The sequence below is a fragment of the Amblyomma maculatum genome, chromosome 5 (genome assembly GCF_055883805.1).
Source record: "Amblyomma maculatum isolate TAMU_Amacu chromosome 5, ASM5588380v1, whole genome shotgun sequence".
NCBI classification, from domain to species: Eukaryota; Metazoa; Arthropoda; class Arachnida; order Ixodida; family Ixodidae; genus Amblyomma; species Amblyomma maculatum.
Genome location: NC_139348.1, coordinates 148,115,867 through 148,129,227, shown reverse-complemented (window position 1 = coordinate 148,129,227; position 13,361 = coordinate 148,115,867). Strand labels below are relative to the sequence as shown.

Below are 13,361 nucleotides of genomic sequence, written 5' to 3'. Positions count from 1 at the left end.
CATGTTTTGTTATGTTTTAAATGTTCTTTTTGACCAACACATTTCTCTCTGTGTGAGGAATTATGGGGTTCTATCTCAGCGGTGATGACGCGGTTTAATGAACGTTGTATGTTCAAAGGGAATAAAACAGATCAACTTAGATTTAATTACTTAGTATCCACATACTTCGGACGCCTCAAGGGATCGAAATCAGCCTACAGGCTTCCACTACGGCCCTTTCCGAAGTTTAATGTGTTGCAAGGTCAAACTGAATGAGATTAATTGACTGAAATTTGTTACTACTTTTCTAAATGAGAAGACCTTGAGGAAACGATCGCTATTCCTTTTTTTGTGGCTTGACAGTCTGACTCTTTCGATAAAAAGTATATATATGAACTTCGCGGGTTTAACGTGTTCTTCGCAGTGCCTCTTGAAGTACATGATCAGCTCAAGTCCAGAAGAAATGCTTACGAACATTGTGTGCGACACTGTACGGGGTGCCAGCTCTATCGTGCCCAATGAACTGTCTTCTCTCTTCACCGAGTTCGTCAGCGCCTTGCCTTGTGAGTAGCGCGGCTGACAACACTCTTGGTTTCATGTGCGTCATAGACCGCTATTGAATTGCATTTGTAGCCCTAACAAGCACACCACACAGTCCTCTCTATGTAGACATCTGAGGCCAAATGAAGCCTCAATACATTCAGTATGATGTGAGCCTTATCATGGGGTGCAAGGGGAAGCGTTAGCGTAAATTAGTTATAAAAAAGAGTATAGAGGCAGACCTCCAGAAAGAGAGAAAGAGCCGCGAGCGATGCTCCTTCTGACAACTGTAGGATACAGGTTAGATGGTGGAAAAGTTTCAAGCGTGAGGAAATGACACCATTTTGTGTGAGCTGGTTTCACATCACTGTAAGCAGCTTAGAGGTATCGGAGATATATAAAGGAGACATGCACTGCGTCCTGCTTTGGTATTCTCTATATGCATGTTTTCTCCGACGCTGCTTTCAACAAGTTGAGGAAAAACGTTTTAATGATATCAAATGACTGTGTTTCGTGAGTGGAGGGAAGTGAAAGGGGTATATCCACATATACAAAGAACAGCCTGTGTTCATGATCCATTGTTCAGAGATTAGTGCTGCAAGTGAGTTCAATGACCCGCCTCGTTGCTAGTCCTGCATGTACACACTCCCTGTTTAGTGTTACGCGAAATACTTTAAAATTGTACACATTGCAGCGAATGTAAATATACAGCGTTCCTGAAAGCAAAGCTGGGGACAGAGTTGTTCATGTTTTCCGTAGGTCAAAATTACTCCTTTGCCTCTTTGGCTGTGTGATGCTAATTATAGGCACCGTAACAGTGAGTTGTTTCTAAGAAAATGATAAATAACACATGTTTCGCCACTCAAATTGGATTTGTGATCTCAAGATCGAAAAGCGCTCTATGATCAGCAGTTTAAGGGAACAGATGCGGTGCAGTCTAGCCTGTATACCGCTCTTGCACAACAAAGAACTGTCGGGACATGCAGCGCTTTGCTTGAGAATTTGACCTTAGCTATTTGCAGCTTCATTTACTTTTTTACCCTTTAAAGCTTACTGCGGACACTCTCGTTATCGGCGCGAACCAACATCAGTTGGTGCTCAGTGTCAGTTCACTGATCCTGCACTTTCTGTTTTGCTATTCCCACAAGCTATAAATTGGGAAGCTTTTTCAACACCTTAAAATTAATGCCAAGTAATCAGCTAGTTCTTGTTCTACCGCATTTCGCGACCAATTTGCTCGTTCTCACATGCTTCAAATTGTGGACAATGGTACAACTCAAAGCATCACGCAAGTCACTCTGTCGCACGAGTTGGCGTTGAGTTAGGCAGCTGCTCTACATCTGACTGATGCATCGGGTCATTTCTTTCTTCTGATGTGCAGGTCGTTGAAGAAGTCGCCACATTGTTCATCCCAGGGTGTGTCTTCGGTGCGAGCAGTGGCTGCGACGGCGAGCTAACCTGTCTACACCGTAGAAAGGCTCTCGAGCGGGCGGGGCTTTAACAATGTTTCATTTGTTGACGTCGGCAATTGGCGTGACAAGGCGAGAGGCAGCTGCGCGATAATGTTGTATGATGCAAATCTATGCCTTGAAAAGCTGAATGTAGACTCTCGCTTTTATTTGTTGTCGTAACCATAACCATGCGCTGAAAAGTTCTTCGTCGGCCTCTACGGTCATCCTTTTCTTCGGGAGTTTTTCAGCGTTATCATTCTGTTGTTTTTTTCACCAAGAATTATTTTTGTTCAGTAATAAAACATCGGGTACATTTCTTACGCTAAATTGCTCATATTTTAGTTACATGACGTAAACGTCACGGTCGGTACCTGAAAGCTGGGCCGGAAGCTTCTTTCCACACGATGGATAGCTACACTATATCTGGCGGCAGAAGACACAACTGCAACACAGCTGCCGCTGCATTACAGAACACACAGTACGGATAATGTAATACATTCGTCAGACATTGTAGCAGAAAACAAAATATAAGTCGCCATTACTGCAGTAAACTATAGCAAAGAAAAATTCAATGAATACATGTGTAAGATTGAGGAGAAAAAGATGCCGTAAGAAGAATACTTTTTTCTTTCGTATTTATTTTTCTTAATTTGACTAGCAACATAAACTATAGTTTATCCTCGTAATTAGTGTTCATGGTTATCAAGATTATGGGAGGACATTATTGGTAACCAAAACAAGTGCTAAGAATCTGCCCTTTAATGCCTCAGGATGCAAAAACCGTCAGAAGAACATCCTAATTAGAAATGTGGCTGTTTCATAACGCAAGGGTATTTTCTACTTCTTGATACCCTGTGAATGTTGAAAGTTTCTAGGCCATTAAACAGCAAGTTAGGAAACGCAATAGTTTAGCCAATTGATTGTTCTCCCGCTGTAATGTTTAGCTTAATACGAAAGTAAGAGCTTTTTCAGCGCTTAGAATTGAAGGCGGGCTTTTCTTCTTAGTCGAGCACGGGAAAATGCTGCTCTGAAAACTAGTCACTGCTGAAGAGCAACTTTAATTAGTTAAGGTTGCATTCTGCGTTGCTCTTAGAAAGAAATGTTTTGTTTACATGATAAGGAAATACTACCCAACATAACTGTAGGAAATCGCATGGAGGTGGTTTTGGCACCGAGAAAAAGAAATAAGAAGTAAGTGTAAATTTGCAACCCTGAACACAAATGTAAACAGTTATTAGTTCGATTATTATTGTTAAAATACCTATTTAATATCGGCGCACAGGTGAAGAAATTTAATGTTCGTCGTAACAGCATCAGTATTTTGTTTTTAAGCACGTGGGTGAATGTTCCATCAGCTTTTTTGAATGCTAATTATAGGCTCCTAATCTCGCAAGTAAAAGCAAAATATGATGCAGACGTGCGCATTACAATTTTCATAAGTGCTTCAAGACAACCATAGTACTTTCTAGTCATCAATAAGCACTTAATTGGTTTTGTTCTTGGCTCACATTTAATTGGTCGCTGATGGCGCATGAGAAATACGTGCTGTAATGGAGGTGAAATAATTTACTATAATCCCACTGTGTTGATGCGTGAAGGCGATAACAAGTAGAAATATGCCTATCGTTTTGGTACAAATTACTGAATAAAATTATTTTAGCTATACGCGGACCACATCTTCATCTGTAAACACTGATTATCATTATCGGTCGCCTGCGGCTTGGTATAGACGAAGCTTGGCCGGCCGTTGCTGGGTGACATAAATGAATCCTGATACAGCTTCGTCTTGTCACACAATATCAATATAAGCATATGTTCGCGCAAGAGGAGGTAAGATGTATGTCACCTGACATGCACGCTGACGAATAAAGCATTTAGTATTTTCATCTATGTTTGCATGCTAGAAAATAAGGCAGTATGGGCAATACAATTGGGAAAGGGGCCGCTTGCTGATATATTAACGCTATGTTGGCAAGTTTGAAGATGAGAACAGCATGGCGTAAAATGGTTTAAGGATGAGTAGCATGTTCGTGAGAAATTACACGGGCTTGTAAATGGCAAAAATGTGCTGCAACGTTGTTCAGAAATTTGGCTGATAGGTTTGTTTTAGGATCAGCGAAGCATGCATGAATGCTGTTAGAGTCTGACACATTGTTTTCTAGCCATGCTAGTCTTACGAATATCAGTAATACCCTTAGACCTTTTAGTATATTTTTCTAAGCATTTATGCTTCAGGACGTCATGCTGCGGTGCTGTATCACACATTTAATATCTAATTAGGCGTGTGCATGGGTAAATGCAAATAGTACACTACTTTCAGCATTGAAGCTTTTTCTTGTGAGGACTTATAGAAATAGGAAAGTAGGTATCAGTTCGCACTGTTATTACATTTTTCTAGCTGTGCCAGTGAGGTTAACACAAGTTTTGAATGCTTTTTTCAGTATTTCGTACATATTTGCAAAAATATAGGTACAAAGTTGCCCTACAGTAATGCTCGTTCATACATTGAGTTTGTGGTCTTAACCACTTGCATAAAAGAAACGTCTGGGTGCTCGAATGCTGACCCAGAGTACGCGAGTTCAATCCCGGCTGACCTGGTCGTGTTTTGCTTGCGTCGAAGCTCAATCAGCCCGAATTGTGCTTTACTTGTGTACGTTAAAGCGTTATAGGTCGCAGAAGTAATCCGGATGCCTTCAGTATAGCGTCCATAAAAGCCCACGTGACATAAGTTCGTCAAATCTCATACTCTGTAGTTCAAACATTGAGCTTTATGCCAAGCGTATAGGTGAGACAAGCTTTCAGCAATTCTCGTGTATTTGATTCATGTATATCGGAAGCACTCTTGAAAAGCGCGTAGTAAAGTTCGTCCGGGTACTATAGGTGAGTGCTGCTGAGGGTTTTGATGTGGAAAGTTTGGAGAAATGATAGCTTCAGCCTTCTTTATTTTTGGGTAAGTGAGTATGATATGGGTAGGTGAGTATGGGACCAATTATCCTTAAGGATATTTGCTACGTGCTTAAGAATGCATATGAGAAATCACTTATAGTGATGTTCAATGAACAGTTAGTATATGAGTCGATGCACGTCGGGCAAGAGAGCAATTTGTGTGGGTGGTTAACAAAAAACAATATTTATTTATTTATTTATTTATTCCTCAAAGGTCTCTGATGAGACATTACATGAGGGAGTGGGTGTTACAGGGCATATAAGTATAACAAAAATCTTAATGAGATGTTTTCGATGATGCGCTTGAAAATTTTGGGGTCGATGATCAATATGAGATGTTTTCAATGAGCCGTTTGAATATTTTGGGGTTGATGACTGTAGCTACTTCGGTGGGCAGGCCATTCCAGTCCTGTGCGGTGCGCAAGAAAAAAGACTGCTGAAAAGTAGTAGTGTGAGCTTGAGGGGGATACACTGCATTAATGTGGCTGGAGCGGGAGATACGGTGAGCTCTCTTTACGTACGTGTTATCAGATGGCAAAGAGTAAAAAAATTTATGAAAAAGGTTAAGGCGCGCGATTCTACGCCGTGAGGCTAGGGAGGGTAAGTTTAATTGTGCTTTTAGTGCCGAAATACTCGAATAGTAGGAATAATTTGACAAAATGAATCTTGTTGCTCTGTTCTGAACTGATTCGAGGGCATTAGTAAGGTTATTTTGGTATGGGTCAAAAATAGCATTAGCATACTCTAGTTTAGGACGCACAAACGTTTGAAAAGCAAGTTGTTTAATAGGGGGAGAAGCGATAGAAAGGTTACGTCGTATATAACCTAGAGCGCGGTTAGCAGAATTTATTATCTGGTTAGTATGCTGTATCCATGTTAGGTCACATGAAATATGTACACCGAGGTATTTCACTGATTCAGTTTTTGCAATCTGGATGTTATTGATGCAGTAATCGGGAGCAATGTAGTTACGGCGGTGGTGAATGGGCAAGTGGACAGTTTTAGAGACATTTAAAGACATGAGCCAAGTGTTACACCAGTCCTGTATGCGAGAAAGATCCCTTTGTAACGAGAGAGAGTCAGCGGAACTTGTTATTGCTCGGTAAACGACGCAGTTATCAGCGAAGAGGCGAATATGTGAAGAAATATTGTTAGGCAGGTCATTAATGTATATCAAAAAAAGAAGAGGCCCAAGCACCGTACCTTGCGGTACGCCTGAAAGCACCGGGGTTAAGGAGGAAGAATGTGAGTTAGCATACACGAACTGTTGACGGTTAGCCAAAAATCCTCGAATCCAGCTCAGAACGCACGGACGAATGTTAAGACGTGATAATTTCAACAAAAGACGACAATGGGGAACCTTATCAAACGCTTTTTCAAAATCTAAAAATACCGCGTCCGTCGGGATGTTGCTGTCCAGGTTTAAATGTAGGTCGTGCAGGAAAAGAGCAAGCTGAGTGTCACAAGAATGATTTTTGCGGAAACCATGCTGATTAGGATTAAAGAAATTTACGGACGTTAAAAATTTGGCAATCTGAGAATATAAAATATGTTCCATTATTTTACAAGAAACGCTTGTTATTGAAATTGGGCGGTAGTTACTCGGTGATGAACGGCTTCCTTTCTTGAAGACTGGGATGACCTTGCCTACCTGCCAGTCACGTGGGATTGAACCGGTTTCGAGTGAATCCTGAAAGATTAGTGACAAAAACAGGCTACATGGATGTTTAGTAATTTTAAAAACTTTGGCGTTAATACCGTCTATACCAGTAGATGACGAGTTCTTCAAGGATTCAATGACTTTAACAATGCCCATGGGATGAAATGTGACGTTTTGCATCAGTGGGTGCGTAAGGTATGGTGTATCTGGAAAAGTGTCATGCGGTTCGTTAGTGAAGACTGAACTAAATGTTTTATTCAAAATACCTGCGACCTCGTTCTCAGGTATAGGAAGCTCGGAGCTGTTAAGAAGTGAAATCTGAGTAATTTGATTAGGGTTAATGGTCTTCCAAAAGCGTTTATGGTTATTTTGCAACATAGAGGGTAAAGTGGTAGAAAAAAACTGACGTTTAGCTTGAGCAGTGTCGTGTTCTTTTAGGACTGCGTAATATTTTTGCCATGCGTTTGGGGTATAGATCGTTTAGCTGAACGGAAAAGGCGTTTTTTCTTGTTGTTTAGACGCTTGAGGGATGCGGTAAACCATGGTGAAGTTACTTTTTCTGCTATTGTAATTGTGGGAATGTAAAGATGCATAACCCGATGCATCTCTGCTTCGAAAAGTAGCCAGTTTGTCTCGACAGGATTCAGAGGAAAGTTAGCGGCGAAGGTGACGAAATAGTCAGATAATGCTCTGTTCATGCTGGCATAGTCCCCTCTATCATATAAAGTAAGTGTCTTTTTGTTTTTTTGTTTCTTTTGTATGTTGCAATGAAAGGAAGTGTGTACAGCTAAATAATCACTCAGACCACGCAGCAAGGTGATAGCAGTAAAGTTATCCCGGTGAGTTGTTAATACAAGATCTAGAATGTTGGACGAGCTATCGGTAACGCGTGTGGGTTCAGTTACAAGTTGCGTTAGGCCAAATGTTATACACGTGTTCAAGAAATCGCTGGCAGCGTTGCTTTTAGATAATGAAGAGGCAGGGTTAGACCAATTTATGGAAGGAAAATTAAAGTCACCAAAGAGAAGGACAGGACTATTTGGATACGTTTGTGTTAATGTTGTTAAGGTTTCATGAAGTAAAGGCGTGAAACAACTGTCAGCGTTAGGGGGCCGATAGCAAATACCTATGAGTGTGTGCGGGTGCGAAGAAATGCAGCGAAGCCAGATCATTTCCAGTTGGGATGAGGTGTTGATAAGTGAACAATTCAGACTCTTGTTAGTAGCGATAAGTACACCCCCGCCCCGGGAATTATCAGGGCTATCTTTTCGGAATATGTCAAAATCTGAAAGGAAAGGAAGAATCTCGCCATCATGAATAGATATGTTAAGCCAAGTTTCAGTTAGTAGCAAGACATCGCATGAAGATGAGCCTAACATACTGCACAAGGAATCGCGCTTTGGAATGACACTTCGAATGTTAGCTAGCAAAAATGATAGAAGGTGACGTTTATGTGAATTCGGTTTTTTGACGTTGAGTTTGTGGTGGCTACGAGCATTCCTCAACGACTAGATTTGAAGTTTGGTCAAAGCGGTAGGTCTTTCCATTTGCAACAAGTTTGTCAATCCGCAGTTTGTACCGGAGATTTCTGGCCTTTCCAAACTCGATAAGGCGTTTCTGAGCTAGGCGCGTGCTTGGGGCGACATCTTGTGAAACAGCATAACCTGTATCCTTAAATATCCTGGCTGAAGGTAGTACTCGCTCTTTGTCCTTAAAGTGAGCAAACTTCACAATAATAGGTCTGCATTTCTCAGCTTGGAAAGCCCCAATACGATGCGCACGCTCAATGTCATGCCGTTCAAGGTGAAAGCCTAAGTACTGATCACAGTGAGCAATGATGATACTTTTTGATTCGAACCATGTTTCGTTTTCTTTATCCTCAATGCCATAGAAAACAAGGTTGTTTCGTCTGGATCGGTTTTCTGCATCAATGATCTGGGCAGACAATACTTTTATCTGAGCAGTGTGTTCACTGGCTGTCTCATGCAGGCTTTTTATTTCGGTCTGCATGTCATCGATACAAGCACAGGCGGTCTCAATTTTTTCCAGCCTTGTTTTAATTTCGCCAAATGTTTTATCATTATCAGCCAGTTTCAGCTCTATACACTTTAGCTGCTCATGTATTACGGTCTGCCCGGATTGCAGCTCTTTCAGAACACTAAGTATCTGTTCAGTGCCAGGGCCGGGATTGGATTCAACATCCCCAGATAGCATGTGAAGTTTTAACAACATATGAGCACAGTCACATCCAATATAGCAAAACGGCGTGGGCTCGGCAGCACTAAGAGGGCACGGTGGCTAGTTGGCTTAGCATAAATGCAATAAGAATTCATTACCTGCACCAGGAAGAAGTGCGGAACGTAAGCACGGGTCATCGCTGGCGTGCTGCCGAGCCCACTAAAGGGCGCGCTGCTCAGGCCTGGCTTTTCAACCCGATTCCACGCATGCGCAGAAAGTCCAGGGGCGGTTCCGGGACTCGATCCGTTGTGATTAAGGCATGGTGCTTGCAGATATGATCGAAAAACAGGTGCGGGGTGCGTTGTCCGGGATGCGCTGTCGAACGGGTGTATCGGCGATGAGAAAGGATCCACCGAAAGATGCCAGGAAATCGAAGGGACGGCGCCTGGGTTTAGCCAAGCGACAGGTGCTGGGTACGGGACATGATGGCTGGAAGGCTCCAGTAGCTGCAGGCTCCAGAGTCCAAGAAACTGCACCAGGAAGAAGTGCGGAACGTAAGCAGGGGTCATCGCTGGCGTGCTGCCGAGCCCACTCATATGAACGAAACAGGGATCACTGAATAGAACAACACAGAACTAAGTTGGACTTTTGTCTCAAAGCGCATTTTAGTAAAAAAGGTGGGAATTGTTCTCTTGAGCAGTAACTCCGCAAAGTATTAGGAGCAAAGAAATATAAGCTCTCTTCGAAAAGAAGTGTACGTCTTTACTTGGAGAGAACATGCAGCTTTTATTTCGCACCCGATCATGCAGCCTCTACCCTGGAGAAGCGGCAGTGATGACGCGAATACTTATGTGAAGTTTCCTGACATAAATTTATTTGGAAGTACAGTTGAAACTATTCCTCAAACGTGAAGTACTGTTTTCGCAGTGTGCTGACAGAGACAAGAAAACTCTCTACGAACGCTTCGGCAGCACCAGTAGAGTTTAATAGTTGACATTTCGAAGCAATGCCCTAATCTTTGACTTTTCTGTTGTGTACGGGATACACGGAAATGATGGTAAAGGAATAAGTAGAATTTTGAGAATTACAGACAATTTTCTTCCATTAGCAATAACAGGCAATACCACAACGACACAATCAGCGCCGGGATTCTGAAACCGCTGCCATATTGGAACCTATTGCATTTAATACAGGAAAGAGGCACCTGAGAGAGGCAAAGCTCTCTTCTTGTAAGGCGAAGGTGGTAGAGGCAAATTATTCGAACATAACTCAAACTTTGATATTACAAAATAGTCGCATATAACGAAGCTCTTGCGTAAGGCGTAGCATGCCTTGCTATAGGGGTTCAATTGAATTCAATCTTTATTCAGCATTTTTACACGGGTTAAACGAATACTGGGTCTCAGGCATGACGGAAGTGTGGTAAAAGACAGAAGGATAAAAAACGAAGACGAAAAAAGGGAGGAATTAGGAGAGAGAGAGAACGAGTAGGTTAAAGACCGTAGGAAAATAAAGGCATTTCATAGTCACAACTTTGTCTCCAAAAACTCAGTCATTAGACTTCGTCACCACATGAGTCGTAATCATTGCCAGTGAACTATTTATCTTTCATAAAACAAGGCTTGAGTGACGGAACAATTACACTTTTCAATTTCTGCGGATTTGTAGCAATCCCTTAATTATCAGTCCCATCCCAGGTTGTGGCTTGGGATGGTATTTTCCTTGACTCTTGCACACTCACTTAGTTCCCCCTGAAATGGGCGAAAAGGAATGCTTCAAACAAGAAATACTCTATGAAGTAATTTCAGAGAAAATATTAAGAATATATTTGACTCCAGTTGAACGCTTCCGTAGCTTTGTCCATTCTGTTTTGCAATACCATCGTCGGCACCAGGCGGTTTCACGCCTATCAATCGTCCTGTGTGTTAAAGTGGATTCATATTTTTCAGCGCTTTATGCAAGAAGGACTTATGGAGAGATATGTCACGGGGAAATTAGACAGGAGTTTTTCATCTAGCAGACGCAATTGAGAAGGGCTTAATAATTCCACTGATAAGTTAAGGAGACGTATGGCTTGTAGCAACCCTTATTTGCTTCGGAATGTAGTAGTTGGATTGTACGATATTCCAATCAAGTGGTCACTGCATGCCCAGTGATATTCACACGTAAATGTCCTTTCAGCATGAAAAAAGAAGTTTGAAGTTTATTTTAAATCCTGCATAAATACAAAAACATTTGCAGACCAGTGCTTGGAGCCATAGCCGAAGGCTAGTTGTGGGTCCAGCGATTAAAAGTGCATATTTACAAGCAGTCGTCATGAAAGTTATTAGGTTAGAAAGACTACTTTATAATAATTTAAAAAAAATCATAGATACTATGTAAAGATACAGGGCACTACTAAAGGTGGAATAGCACATAAGGTTAGCAGAGACAAAGCAGGAACAACAACACGCCACCAGGAAAACATTCGTTGCCTTTATGATACAACCTGCAATTATATATATATATATATATATATATATATATATATATATATATATATATATATAAACGAATGTCACAGTTTAAAAAAAATTTATTCAGGGTAAATTTTTACCTTGGGGACATTTTTTCCTGGCGGCTGCTTCCTTAGAGGCCTTTTCTTCCGGGGACGTTTTTTCCAGCACCCATATCTTCCACATGCTGAAAGAACATCACACCGCTCCGACCTGCAGACTCGACCTAACCACTTTAACCAAAGACATGGAGCCGAGATGAATAATAAAGATTTTCACCTCTCTCTTTCTTATTATTCCGAGTGCTTGAAGGTTATTTCTGTTTATAAGCTTCTGCCTAGTCAATGTGCTTGTGAAATTAGTCAACTTATGATGGGTATACGTTGCGTGATGTGCTCTTTCAAAATGTAATCCCATGCCACTAGCTTAGCTTACGGCCGCATCTAATAGGAACAGATTATTTTTTTGGAATATTCATAACTAGCTCGAGTACTTGCACAGACTAAGTAATACGCAAAACATCGCAGCGCTAGCGACAGGGCTGGGGTAGGTGTTACATTTTCTATTCCTATGGCTATAGCCTTCGGAAGACTGGACTCAGCACACTAGGAAGTGCGCAGTACAAAATAAACTGGTTCCACTGCCATCATGTCAGAATTAAAGGAAAATAACTTTTCAGTATTTGCGACGACTGTGAATATAAAAGCAGAAGAGGAACTGTCTGGAGAGGTAGTTGAACATGCCCCACAAGAAAGGTGGGGAGGGGTAAACAGATAAAAAACTACAAAGGGACACATATGGACTTTCTAATAAGTGATAATTTAATATTATTTGCTGAAATAATTCTCTGCGGCCAAGCAATAAACGCCTAATAATCTCTACAGTTACGCACAATGTTACAACAGAAAAACAAATGAAGTTCAAAACAGCAATTAAAATTTCGGGCTGAAAAGTGTTGACTGCAGGATGCAGAAGTGCGTGTCACAGGTGGAAAAGACCTGTATTCTGAACAGGGCTCAAGTCCAAATAACGAGCCAGATGCTACTGTCGAATATATCTAAAAAAAAACAGAGCCGATAAATTGAAAATCCCTCTAAAACGAAGTCCTTGCCTAAACAGCATCAACAAGGTGTCATGACAATGCACTTAATCTGTGTAATCCTACTGTGTCTCCCAGTAATCTGCGTTATCACGCTAGCAGGTGCAAAAGGTTTGCCACGCCACAGTCTTGGGGACGGGCGCCCAGGTAGAGTTTGCTATACCTCCCTCTATAAGCACTGTCCTCTCACCCAACCCCACGGGCCGTTTATCGCCATTATCAGTGCTGCTGAGCGAATATGCCGCGTCGCAAAACTCAACCCTTTACATCCTGCAAAGCCAGATCACAGCAGCGCGTTAGGTGCCGTTGCAGTGGATCTTGTGTGTTAAATATACATAAAAAATATATGCTCTAATAAGAATAAGTACCAATTATTCAGAAAATATTTTAACACTCAATATATTATTGGGTTCATTTGAAATAATTCTGAACACAATTAATTTAATTCGCTGAGTGAATGAATGTAAAATTCAAGGACTTTTTATCATTTCACACCTCCAAAAATTATAATTTATTCTACTGGCATGCACTTTAGATAAACAGTAATCTTTAAGAGAAAATGCTGCAGCGAGGAAGGTATTGTTTTGTACTGGCATCGCTCATCGGTCAGCACGTGCCGTGCACGTCTATCACACGTGATGAAGTGCGGAAGGTATGGGAATGTTTTCCGCGAAACGTAGTGCAGAGTGGTAGTAGTCTGGAGCATTACAGGCTCGAGCACATACGAAACCTTGGCAATGGTGAAGATCTAGCAGGACAAAAGAAGCCAGTGATGCTCATCAGAGTCGGTACCGATTTCGCATTACAGGCATATGGTACATGGTGCTGAAAAAAAATTGCGCGCACTGCACACGCTGCTTATTTAGAAGGATATTAGTAAATTGAGACAGGCTGCATTAGATAATTGCTTATGGATGGCCAGTCTCGAGTTTGATTTCTATACAGAGCACCTTAAGTACCTTAGTGCTACGGTCGGCGATGACTAATTAAAGTGCCTTGCGTCAAAGGGTTGC

At 41.5% G+C, this 13,361-nt stretch overlaps 1 protein-coding gene across 1 annotated transcript; it reads right to left on the bottom strand.

The window, feature by feature from the left end:
• Positions 1-5,241: 5,241 nt before the first annotated feature.
• On the bottom strand, positions 5,242-9,323 carry LOC146189898 (uncharacterized). The gene is made up of 3 exons (XM_084605375.1): positions 8,823-9,323; positions 6,519-6,606; positions 5,242-5,444 (listed from the first exon to the last, which is right to left on the bottom strand). The coding sequence occupies exons 1-3, from the start codon at positions 9,321-9,323 to the stop codon at positions 5,242-5,244; spliced, it is 792 nt and encodes a 263-aa protein (XP_084461501.1).
• Positions 9,324-13,361: the final 4,038 nt, after the last annotated feature.

Bases quoted from the DNA above. Each gene is read 5' to 3' on its own strand.
- LOC146189898 (XM_084605375.1), bottom strand. From the start codon at position 9,323: ATGACCCCTGCTTACGTTCCGCACTTCTTCCTGGTGCAGTTTCTTGGA. The intron at 6,607-8,822 runs GTGACTGTGCTC...CTAATCTTTCAG, and splicing joins GCCGTTTTGCTATATTGGAT to GATTCACTCGAAACCGGTTC. The intron at 5,445-6,518 runs GTAACTACCGCC...CTTTGCCATCTG, and splicing joins AGGAAGCCGTTCATCACCGA to ATAACACGTACGTAAAGAGA.